Here is a 12849-nt window from a genome sequence, read left to right as displayed (position 1 = left end):
ATCTCCTTATTTAGAAAAATTACATCATATTCTTTGATTTTCTGGATATTACTAGAATTTTCTAGAAAGAATAAGGATGACAAAAAGCCTGCATTTTTTTTGGAATTTTTCCTGATAACTTTTTTAAAAAACTCTCGATAAAGTTATTTTCCTATAACCCCCCTCCCCCGAAAAAATCATAAAGATAACGAAAGGGTGTGGTATTTTGTAACTACAAGAACTATGGATTCACAATACACAAGCATTTCCTGTTTTCAAGCTGCTTCTAAGGGAAATTCATTAAAAAAAATAAGGAACGTTATCTTGCGTTATTATATTTCTGGAAAAAAAAAAAGAATCACAGCCGATGAGAAGCGGCGAGGCTTAGTTTGGGCTTCCTGTGAGTATGCTAGAAAGTAATGTCTGGTAAAGGGATACCTGTGGATTTTGCCAATCGCCTGTTTGGTTTTATTCCAAACGAAAACAAGCAGCTTACAAAATTTCCGCGATTACGGCCTTTTTCTAGCTTTGAATGGACCGATCTCTGTCAAAAGTCAAGAGTTCAAAACATTTGGTGATATCTCTCCCAGTGTAGGGGATTCTTGATGTATTTTCAAAACGAGAAGCAAGAATTTAGGGAAGTTTGTGGTAACGATAATGCTATCGCAGACAGTTCTTCTACCAGCGAGGGTGCTTCGCTAATAAATGATTCAGAAAACGACAAAAGAAGGTATTTGGCGGCTGGAGGATCCCTGAGCCTGAATGCAGACGCCGGTGGAAGCTTATCCATCATCGATAGGACACTCCATCTTAAAAACCCGACTTCGTAAGTGCTATAAAATTCTCTTGATGCAACAAGTTGTTGTTTTTACCAGTTATTGATGTGAATTGATATCATCTTTCATTTCCTTAGCCTACGAACATAAGACACAAGCTTAAAAATTGATACTTTGAGAGAAGTGTTGGGAATTGCAATGTTATTTTAAAGCAGTATACTTCAATTGTTTAAAAGTGTTTGAAAGTACTGTAGGAAAAACCTTCCTTTTCTTCATGTTTATTTCGTGTCGTGACACGCCATTGTTATTGGAGGACGCATACAACTTCTTGACTTATCGAATGTTTGTAATAACAATACAATTGCGGTGTTAATTTTTTCTCCATATTTTTGATTTGCAGAGAATGGCAAACCCTTACACATATCTTAAAAGCAAACATTGGACCTGGCATGTTAAGCCTGCCAGCTGCGATGATGAATGCTGGAATAGTGGTAGGTACTTTAGACTTCCGAATGCTGCTTTCACAATTAAACTTTTTAAACTCTATAACTTGTAAGAAGATTAGTGTCTTACTGTAAGTATTTCTCTGGATAGAAATACATTGCTTGAAATTTTGTTGAGTGAAGAAAACATTGTATAGTAGGATTATTTAGGTCAACATTTTAACCCTGAGTTATAGCATGGTTAATAACTAGTAACTATTTTTATAGAAAGACTTTTCTGTGAATATGAAACAGAAGGGTGTGTATTGTCGAAGCTCCATGTTTTCAACGGTCAATAACTCTTGTGTAATTTGAACATGTTCAAATTTGACATAAAAGCAATTTATGATGGTTTTTATCATTTAAGAGTGCTATCTTTTTTGAGCCCAGTAGGCTTACAGTACCCTTCTGCCTATGTTTATACTGTGCATTTTTGCTTTTGCCACAGGTTGGCCCGGTTTCACTCTTCTTCATTGCACTTATTTGCATTCATTGCATGCATCTTTTGGTACAATGCAGCCATTATCTTTGTGAAAGGTTTGTATTTTCTTGATTTGGGTATGATTGTTATAAACAGGCCCTCACCCAGGATTTTTCTTAGGGGGTGTGTGCGAAATTCGAAAAAAAGTGGACCTAATATTTATGCCTTTGCAGTATCTCCACGGGACATTTATTGTCGGATTTGGTTACATACCAAAGTGATCTTAGCTTATGCTTTATAGTGTTTTGTCTACAAAATAGCATGTCTATTGAGAACCGAAAGTGGACCTTCGACCATTGTGGGGGATGCGTTTGTACCCCGTTCCCCCCCCTGGCCTGATACAGCACACTCTTATATCATAAACTTTTTCTCTGTAGGTCTTCTTTCCTTTCTTTGAGCTACCCTGAGGTAGCTGAACAATGTATCAAAATGTATAGTCCAACCAAAGGCTATATTGGAAGGTGAGTTGTTGCAAATCCTTTGATGCACAAGGATGCCTTGTAATTGATAGTTTATTGTATGAGTAGCATAGAACTGTAGGTGGTAACATAACGGAAAAACCTAGGAATTGTTCAATTCGAGATAGAGAAAGGAGACACACAGCCATTTTTTTGGCCATTGATTTTCAAAACACAAATGACATGAGGCCAAAATGCAGATATCCCCAATTTTGGCTTTTTAAAATATTTTTACCTTGATCATTCTTGCGCCATGTATGGGGTCCGGGACGAAAAGCTCAACTCTCAATGACACTACAAAAAGTTGCATCAATTTAAAAAAAAGTCGCATTTGATATTTTGTTTGCATTGCCTGTGTCTCTTACCACTGGTTTCCTGGTCTGATTCACTTTTCCTGCATGGAGTTGAATCTGTTGGTTTTCACCTTTTACTGTACTATTAAGGGATTTTCTGAGGGTCTCAGATTTCCTTCCTCTTAAACAAAAACAACAACAATTAACAGTACATTGTACATTTTAGATCCTACAGTAAGTAAGCTATGTTATGTACATGGTTGGACATGAATCAAATTATAAATATACAGTAATTAGCATGCCTATATTTTCAGAGACATTCTTGATTGATTTGAATATATTACTTTTATTTTTGTCAGGGTTGTGGTAAATGTATTTTTATGCATCACTCAGCTGGGATTCTGTTGCGTGTACTTTATATTTGTTGCCGACAATGTCAAGCAGGTGAGAACAAGAGCTACATACATGGTACCATCCTTTTCCAGGCTATTGTGAAGTTGTGATAAATCCAGGTCCCTAAGCTTTCTATCTCAGTTTTAGGTTAAGTTATTTATTACCTTCCCCTGTCTTTTCTTTTCAGGCTCTTGATGAGGTTGTTAATCTTGACCCCAAGATCTGGATTGTCATACTTCTAGTACCTGTCATTCTCTTGTCCTATATACACTCCCTGCGTGTACTTTCTGTTCTCTCCACTATGGCCAACATCTGTTGTCTTATCGGCCTAGTGATAACCTTCCAATACCTTGGAAGGAATGTTCACAATCCAAAGCTGTTGCCGGAATTTGATGGATGGGCCGCACTGCCACTTTTCTTTGGAATGGTTGTGTTCACGTTTGAGGGAATTGGTGTGGTGAGTGAAAGATTTTTAGTTCCTCCTGCATTTTGTTGGAATTATTTTCAACAAGCTTTATTAGAATTTACAGTAGTTGTTAAAGCAGGATAACTCCTCATAATAACCCTGATTTGTCATTTATGATTCCTTTCAGGTTCTACCTTTGGAAAATCAGATGGCTCGTCCACAACACTTCAGGCTGGTTCTGAATGTTGGGATGGGGATAATTCTGGCAATATTTTATCTCATGGGAGTTCTTGGTTATCTTGCATGTGAGCAAAAGTGTGAAGGGAGTATCACACTCAATCTACCCAACACACCGTAAGAAACTTATGATGTGGCAGACTAATGTTATAAGCTGTTTGCATTATTACCGTATACACTGTAACATGTTAAGTATTGTATACAATCTCTGTTTACTGCAGTCTGTACCACACTGTGCGTATTCTGTTTTCCGTCATGGTATTCATCTCCTACTTCGTGCAGTTCTACGTTCCCATGGAAATCATGCAGCCACCAATCCGGCAATGTGTTGGCGAGAGGTTTCACGGCATAGCAGATTATGGGTTTCGTACCCTGCTTGTTTGTGTAACATGTGAGTTGTAGTGTTATTGTATGTAAAAACCCCAGTTTTCTATTCTTTTTTTTTGTTGTACAAAGTACCCAAATCCCTCTGTTGATAAGGCTCTCTCTCACTTCATTTCTTCATTGTATTTTATAGTCGACTTTCTAGTTTGCTGTACATCATATAAAGATGTTAATTCGCTCGCTGACTACTTCTGTTTTTACATGATGGCCCATGAGAAACACAAAATCGTACCCCTTAATTTTTTTCAAATTTAGTTTTATCTTATTTTTCATATCAGTTTTGTGTTAAACCCCTTATTATTTGTTAACAATTTTTCTAGTCCTAGGTTTATTTACAATAGTTTATTTACAAGATACAGTATATGTATATCTACATAGGATTAAGAATCAGCCATACATATATTCTGGAGATCAGGGTCAAAATTATGTTATTTGGTGGGGGGGACAAGGGGTGCCCCAAATGCCCCCCCCCCCCTCCCTATTATAAAATATTTTGTTTAGAAATTACAAAAAAAAAAAATAATGAAATCCACGGAATCTGGTCCCCCTTTCTTAAAACCCTCATGTTGCCCCCCCTCCCTTTTTAGAACTTCTGTTTGGTGTTGGCAGGCTGGGAGGATTTCAAAATCTTGTCATCAAAAAGGGACTCTGTTGTCTCTGGATCAGAACAATACATTGTATAGTAGTGTACCTCAGCTGAGCAATTTCTTGGGTATCTATTATTTAAGATCACATGGATTTATATGGGATCTGTTATTAAAGTCTCACTCAATTTGCATCCAAAGTATATGTGACAGTATATTATAATATATTATTATTATTATAGTGTTATCCTCATTTACTGCCTTGTTTTACTCTCTAGGTGCACTGGCCCTAGGAATACCTCAGCTGAGCAACTTTATCTCCCTTGTTGGATCCATAGGAAGTTCTGCACTGGCTCTGGTCTTCCCCATCACCATCCACCTACTTACTCTCTACTCTACCCACCAGCTGACCATCTCTGTCATCATAAAGGACGTTTTTATTCTAGCTTTTGGACTGTTAGGTTCTGTTGTGGGGCTATACACATCTATATTGAATATTGTCCGTGTGTATAGGGGTCCCCTGCCATCCCATAAAGCAAATGCCACAATAAGTAATGTTACCCTGGCATAACTCAACTTTTCTAAAAATTGGCAGCTGATCTAATAGAATGTACAAGAAAATTGTTAGGGAAAAATATTATTATTAGACATAAATATCTTATGTTTTTCAATCGAGGTTGCACTCAACAAGACAGTAAATATTAACAGAAGACTGTAAATATTGACAGGCACATAAACAAGAATGCTATATAGCAAACCTGGATTTGCTTATAATTACACTTATTTGAAAAAGGTGTATTCATGAAACCAGAATGATATCAGTATTAGACATTTTATTTTAGAAAAAAATTATTGATCCGTGATTGAAATTGAATCAATGGGTAGTGGAATGACTGTAAATTTTGCAATATAACTCCAACATTTTAATTTTTTCAATAAAAATTAAAGATCCTACAAATTTGTCTGCATGAGCAATGACCAAATCTATTCTCAAGACAACAGTCTCAGATCTGTATTTCTAACTTAACTTATCATAGTTCCCTGTTTCAAATATAACGAACACTTTCCATGTACACATAATAGGCTCAGACATGAAAATATATACACTAAATGATGACATGAGTCAATTCTTCAGGTAACAGCACTCTTGATGTCCTTCTGGTGTATGTAGTTTGGAGTTTGCATCTAACTGCGAATTATTTAATCGAATTACTTATCATTATTTTAGAGAAAATAGAGCTTTAATCAATAAATCCAATGACCTTTGGTGCACTCAATGTTTTAAAATATTTAAAGGGAAATGTGTGTTCAAAATGTGTCAATAAGCTAATAAGTGTGCGCATTCCGATATTCTGTTTAATAAATTTTTTTATAATTATTTTAGATAAAAGAGAGCTATAAAAATAATTCCCATGAGTTTCGATGTGCTGTTTTTTTGTTTTGGGGGTGTTCTGTATTTATTGGGAATTGTGCGTTTGAAATGTGTGCGTTTGTCAAAAAGTGTGAAAGGGTATCGAAATTCTGTTCACAAAATTGTTTCCCGGTTTTTCATCATTATTTTAGACAAAAAAGATATATAAAATATTTCTGTGATGTGTGCGTGTGCGTTTGTCAAGACGTGTGCGCGGGTATCGAAAGTCTGTTCACTAAATGGTATCGATTTTAATCGTTATTTTAGACCAAAAAAAAAGAAATTTTAATCAATATTCCCATGACTTTAGATGCGTTGTTTTTTGTTTGGCGGATTTTCTTTTTTCTTTTACTGAAAATTGACTTTTTTACATTTATAGGGAAATGTGCGCTCAAAATGTGTCCGTTTGTCAACAATGTGAGCGGGCATTGAAAGTCTGTTTACTAAATGTTTTTATTTTTTAATCATTATTTTAGAAAAAAAGAAAGCTATAATCAATAATAACTTTTGCTGCGCTCTTTGTTGTTTTACGTTCATTTTATATGGAATTTAAATTTTAATGTTTATAGGAAATTCTGCGTTCGAAATGTGTGCGTTTTTCAAAAAGTATGCGCGGGTATCAAAAGTCTGTTTACTAAATGATTTCAATTTTTTTATCTTATTTTGAAAAAAAGAAAGCCAATAGTTACCATGACATTCGGTGCGCTCTTTGTTGTTCTGCGGACGTATTGTACTGAAAGAACTTTTACCATATTATAGGGAAATGTGCGCTCAAAATGTGTGCGTTTGTCAACAAGTGTGCGCTGGTATCCAAATTCCGTTTACTAAATTGGTTTCGATTTTTCTATCGTTATTTTAGAGAAAAGAGAGCTATAATTAATAATTCCTATCACTTTCGGTGCGCTTTTTGTTGTTTTGAGGAAGCATCGTACTGAAATAAACTTTTACAAATTTATAGGGAATTGTGCGTTCAAAATGTGTGCGTTTGTCAAGAAGTGTGCGCGGGTATTGAAAGTCTGTTCACTAAATGGTAGCGATTTTTATCGTTATTTTAGACAAAAAAAGATTTTTAATCAATATGCCTATGACTTTCGATGCGTTGTTTTTTGTTTGGCGGATTTTCTTTACTGAAAATTGACTTTTTATACACTTATAGGGAAATGTGCGCTCAAAATATGTGCGTTTGTCAACAATGTGCGCAGGTATCCAAATTCCGTTTACTAAATTGGTTTCGATTTTTCTATTATTATTTTAAAGAAAAGAGAGCTATAATTAATCATTCCTATTACTTTCGGTGTGCTCTTTGTTGTTTTGCGGAAGCATCATTCTGAAGTAAACTTTTACAATTTATAGGGAATTGTGCGTTAAAAATGTGTGCGTTTGTCAATTAGTGTGCGCAGGTGTCAAATTTTTTTTGTTTTTTTTTTGTAATTATTTCGATTTTTATCATTATTTAAAAAAAGAGAAGTGTAATCAATAATTTCCAATACCTTTGCTGCGCTTTTTGTTGTTTTACGTTCATTTTATACTGAAATTAAATTTTAATATTTATAGGGAATTGTGCGTTCGAAATGTGTGCGTTTGTCAAAAAGTGTGCGCGGACATCGAAATTCTGTTCACACTAAATGGTTTCGATTTTTCATCATTATTTTAGACAAAAAAGAATTTTAATCAATATTCCTGTGATTTTCGATACGTTTTCATTTTTGTTTGGCGGATTTTTTAAATGAAATAGACTTTTAAAATTCATAGGGAAATGTGCGTTCAAAATGTGTGCGTTTGTTAACAATGTGCGCGGACATCGAAAGTCTGTTTACTAAATGATTTTATTTTTTTAATCATTATTTTAGAAAAAAGAAAGCTATAATCAATAATTACTTTTGCTGCGCTCTTTGTTGTTTTACGTTCATTTTATACGGAAATTAAATTTTAATATTTAGAGGGAATTGTACGTTCGAAATGTGTGCGTTTGTCAAAAAGTATGCGGGGTATAGACATTCTGTTCACCAATTGTGTCGATTTTTCATGTAGACAAAAAATAATTTTAATCAATATTCCTATAATTTTCGATGCGCTCTTTTTTGTTTGGCGGATTTTTTTTAAAGAAATAGACTTTCAAAATTTATGGGGAAATGTGCGCTCAAAAATGTGTGCGTTTGTAACCAAGTGTGCGCGGGTATCCGGATTCCGTTTACTAAAATAGTTTTGGTTTTTCTATCATTATTTTAGGGAAAAGAGAGATATAATTGATAATTCCTATTACTTTTGGTGCGCTCGTTGTTGTTTTGCGGTAGCATCGTACTGAAATAAACGTTTACAAATTTATAGGGAATTGTGGCTTCAAAGTGTATGCGTTTGTCAAGAAGTGTGCGCGGTAGAAAAACTAAATGATTTAATTTTGTTATCATTTAAATAAAATTATAATCAATAATTCCCATGACATTCAATTTTTCTCAAATGTGAGTTCAAAATTTACTATATGTTTTTACATTAAGAGATGAAACGACCAAAACAGAATTGCTGTGTACTAGCAACAAGCCGGTAAAATTTTAACATCTTTTCAAAGGATTTCGATAGTGAGCTTGCAATTAATTCTTGAACTTGCTGTCTTCACAAAATAGGCATATATAACAAAAAATAGGCTGTGTTTGGCCAACCTCAGCACAAAAACAAGTGGGTACCGTCATTTTAATTATTATTTTGAATTCACCATATGATGGAATCTATTCTAAAAGTATATGAGAAAATCACTTCATAAATTGCGCCAAATGATACAATAATGATAAGTATGGCAATAATTGAATATAATGTTTTAGCGGCTTGGTAAAAGGCCATGTTTTCTATCGATTATTGCACAGAAGGCCTTGTCGTCACAAATACATGTTTTCTCTTGTAACTTGTCTCGCAAAAAAAATGCCCGCAACTCGTAAGCGAGTTTTCATACGTGTGACATCACCTTTGCAACTTTTTTTTTCTTTTCTCAAAGTCGCACCAAAAAAGAAGAACTCGCATCTGCTTTCCGCGAAAAATGTCTCCAAGTCTCAAAAAGAAACTTCACGTGTTACATGGTGCGTGCGACTTGCAATTATTATTATTTTATTTGCGAGAAAAGTTGGAACTGAAAGGTTTAAGAAATAGGGCCTCAAGAAATAATGTGACTTTTTAGGTGGCAAAATTTGCGCTTACGAATCAGTTTCTTTGTTAGAAAGGGCTTATTTTCATTGAAGCATTTTATTTCTTTGTCGCTCGCTGGTTTGACGGGCGCAGTCGGACTTTCAAAAGTCATATATTTTTATAATGTGGGTTAAGGATGGGGTAAGCTTTGCCGACACTGACTTCGCTGTCCATGCCGCTGTATGGTATAACACAGGTGGTGTGATCTGTTGTTGGTTCAGTTGCCTGAGCTTGGAATCGTGCCAGCTGCTTTTAAAATATTATTCAACGGAGAAAGAAAAACTGTATATATTGTTTTATTTATTCCACTTTAAAAAATGTTAATATGAGCTGTATCAATTTTTCTATAAAACCAGAACTTTACTTAATCAGGGTTTTGACTCGATTAAAGTATAAAGTGAAAGTGTCGACGCAGTAAACATCACAAAGTCCTAATCAATCAACGCATACTTATTAAGACTTTCATATTTATTTTGAACATTGTTGAATCAGCCGTTAAAGAATGATCTACAAGCTCGACTCCACGTTCTATCGCCGCATACTCCCTCACCCGCCATGGCGATCGGTGGTGTAGTTGCAGTCGCTTTGGCGATTTTAGGATGTCTTCCCTATGCATCTTCATCATGCCAATTACATGGTCAACGCGAACTCGAAGACTTCCAGCGAACCCACAACGATACAATGTCCGACCTGATCTTTCTAGTTGACACATCGGGGAGCTTGCAGTACTGGTCTGGAGGAGGCTGGAAGAACGGGTTCGACGACGAGAAAGTATTCGTCAACTCTCTGCTCAGCCATATCAGGGTCAGCTACAAGTCCACGTACGTCTCAGTGGTTCTCTTTGGCACAAGCGCCACGATCGACATCAACTACATCTTCAACCCACACCCAAACAACCATAAGTGTAATTTCAGGCGAGATTTTAGCAACCTGAGGTTCCGCAGCGGAATGACGAATATGCATGATGCCTTCCAAGCTGCGTATGACATCATCTTCGGCAAGTATAGTGGGCATAAGAGACCGACCCATCAAGTGAAGACTGCCGTGTTTTTACTCACAGACGGTCAGTGGAATTGGAACGGTGATCCTTGGCCCATTGCCAAGAGACTTAAGGACAGGGGGATTGAGATATTCACTATTGGTGTGACGAATGGCGTTAACGTGAATACCCTGAGATCACTTGCGTCCCCCAACAACTATTTCCACTACAATGACTTCACACAGTTCCGTGAGCTCGCAACGTGCATCCGAGGTGGTGAGTGGCTTATCTAAAGAGCACTAGAACTGAAATGCACTCACTCTTAAATCAACTGCGCACTAAAAGACACAATGTTTTCTGTTTCCTCTATCCTTTGCCCCGAACCGTAGAGGATGAGAAAAAGTCCATTGAAAATAGTAAAGCCTGGGATCTAGTATTACTTCAGGGATTGTTGAACAAATTTTTTGCAGCTGTTTTTTTTTTACATAAACAAACACGTTCTATTTTATTAGTATTATAAAAGAAGGAACTCCAAATAGAATATCCTCCGTGGCTTTCGAAACGCGGTTTTTTTTTCCTACTGTGTATATAAAATCAGCGTACTGGCCTTTTGGTGCACCCTTAAGCCGCACTCTTATTCCAAAAGAAATATGAAGAATACATTTTGCTGACACAACTAATGATTTAGTTAAACAAACGCTTCCTTAGTAAAAAAAAGGCGAAGGTGGAAGCATTAAATAAACCCAGCGGTAGATGAATAGATACGGTGTATTTCGATGGAAATGGTTAACTTTTTGTGCTAAACTTCTTCCCCCTCCTCCGTCGTATGTATGGGCAATAGATAACTGAACATTTTAAATACATCTGAGACGGTTTATTCTATTCCTAGATCCCTATGATAGTGACTGGCTCATAGTTGGCGATAAAAGCAAGTGTCAGTCATGTGACCTACTGGCTGACTGCGCCTGCGGTTTGGTCAGTGGCAAGTATAGATGCGCGTGTCCGAAGGGATACTACGGCTCCGGTTACACTCAAGACTGCCACAGTAAGCAGCTTGCCCGCATCGCTCTATTTTTATCTTTTTTTTCTATTTCTAATTGTTAATTTTCGCTTTTGTTTATCTTTGTATTTTTTAAGAGTTCTCTTCTCTGTTGCCTCAAATTGCTTATCACATTTTATACTCGAAGTTCAGAAAAGGGATCTGTGACTTAAAGAATGCCGATCAATCACTCCTTTGTTTTTATTTACATCGAAAAATCCAACGGTCTGTCGGCAAGGAAACTTTAAAATAATCATGCACGATTAATACTCTAATACTTCATAAATGATATTTAATGGAAATAAGGTCAGTTACTTGCTGGAATTAGCCGATGGAAATGGATTCTTTGAGTCACTCGGTATAGTGTGGGAGCGTAAAATGGCGGCGTGATTGCCCTTCTTTAAGAAACTCCAAGTTTGCTCTAAGGTTTTTTGTCAGGTGAAGAACTGCGGGGAGTAGTGAATCTAGACCTTATCGTTCCGTTTAGTCAAGTCAATGGTTTTAGGAAGGACCGGTAAAGAGTGGTCGTTATGCCCAGCATCAGCGATGCACTATCGAGATTTTAATAATTCCCTATACTTCTTTCTTACTGCCCTTTTCTCTTTTAAAAATACCCAAGCAGGTTGATAATCGTCTAAGCCTAATCGCCCGTCCTTGTCATATTAGCGGCCATGCCACCACCTAAAAGTGTCTCATTGCTTTTGTTTCCAGAGTGCGGGCCGTCGACGTACAAAGACTTTGTCGGTTATGCAAAGACGTGTACTCCATGTCCAGCTAACTCTGTACACACGAGGACTGGTTCCGACCGGAAGTCACACTGCGTTTGCAAAGAAGGCTTTGATGGAAGCCCTGCCCAAGAGACACCTTGTACAAGTGAGTGTAGAGATAATGGTAGGGGGAGGGGGAGGGGAGGGTTTTGGGGGCGCAAGATTCGATAAGCATTATTGCCTCCTGCGAAATTTATCGTAGCATAAAGACCAATGTTTGGTAAACAGATTACATTTAAGTTAGTACGTAGTTTTGAAAGTTTAATGCGAAAAACAGTTTAGGAGAATACGTCATAGTCGTCTCGCTCTAACACTTCGAGAGCAGCCGAGAAGCCTTTGTTTTTGTTCTGGTCTTTCGCCCCTTAATATGGATAAATGAGAATCACAATACCACTTAAAACGTTACTATACATGGCCGTAGCAGGTCCCAAATATTGGGGGGGGCACGATACAGCCACGCCCTACTAGCCAATTCATTATAATTTTTGAAAATATTTAGGGGGTGGGGGGTGCACGTGCCCCCAGCACGGTCCTGCTATAGAAGTCTAATATTTTATTGGCAAAATAGCGAATGCTCCATTGTCGCTCGATTTGTCTTTCAGTCATGCGCTGTCAGCCGATCCCAATCCCTGCGAATGGGTATGAGAAAGGAGGAAGCTGCAGTAACGAGTACGGTGCGACATGCGAAGTGGCGTGTCACAAGGGATTCGAGCTCACTGCTCCTGGAATGCGTAGTTGTGTTCTTAACAGCCATGGCGGGGTGCAGTGGTCCGGGACCGAGCCCATGTGCAGGCGTAAGGCATATAGTTTTATATTATTGATTTTAATCATATCTCACTAATATGAATAAAATACAAAATGAAGAACAAAACAGTGTGAATAGGGGGCAAGCAATATCATGCTTATGAAGTTCCTGGACTTTTACATGATATTTGCTAAGGCTGTTGCCTTGTACATGTTTGACAGGCCATTTGTTTAATATAGAATTTTTTGAATATGAAAAATA

The 12849-nt window shown here is 36.9% G+C and overlaps 2 protein-coding genes across 3 annotated transcripts in view; both read left to right on the top strand.

Moving 5' to 3' along the window:
- Positions 1-422: 422 nt before the first annotated feature.
- LOC5522029 (proton-coupled amino acid transporter 1) lies at positions 423-5745 on the top strand. Of its 2 annotated transcripts, XM_032367366.2 has the most exons (9): positions 424-805; positions 1156-1246; positions 1686-1774; positions 2096-2179; positions 2829-2913; positions 3050-3319; positions 3456-3622; positions 3727-3896; positions 4752-5745. In XM_032367366.2, the coding sequence occupies exons 1-9, from the start codon at positions 585-587 to the stop codon at positions 5042-5044; spliced, it is 1470 nt and encodes a 489-aa protein (XP_032223257.1). In that variant the 5' UTR covers positions 424-584; the 3' UTR covers positions 5045-5745. The 2 variants fall into 2 exon arrangements, with proteins under 2 accessions (XP_032223258.1, XP_032223257.1); XM_032367367.2 differs by lacking the exon at positions 3727-3896 and having other exon boundaries at positions 423-805.
- A 3839-nt stretch (positions 5746-9584) lies between these two features.
- The window catches only part of LOC5521914 (sushi, von Willebrand factor type A, EGF and pentraxin domain-containing protein 1), a 28825-nt gene continuing 25560 nt past the window's right edge, over positions 9585-12849 (top strand). Inside the window, exons 1-4 of the mRNA XM_032367102.2 lie at positions 9585-10313; positions 10927-11082; positions 11788-11949; positions 12446-12637. Coding sequence (XP_032222993.2) covers positions 9614-10313; positions 10927-11082; positions 11788-11949; positions 12446-12637 — 1210 coding nt within the window. The 5' untranslated portion in view covers positions 9585-9613. The remainder of the gene's footprint in view (positions 10314-10926; positions 11083-11787; positions 11950-12445; positions 12638-12849) is intronic.

Source organism: Nematostella vectensis, chromosome 10 (assembly GCF_932526225.1).
Source record: "Nematostella vectensis chromosome 10, jaNemVect1.1, whole genome shotgun sequence".
Taxonomy (NCBI): Eukaryota; Metazoa; Cnidaria; class Anthozoa; order Actiniaria; family Edwardsiidae; genus Nematostella; species Nematostella vectensis.
The sequence above is the reverse complement of the archived record's forward strand: the minus strand, read 5'-3'. Positions and strand labels throughout refer to the sequence as shown.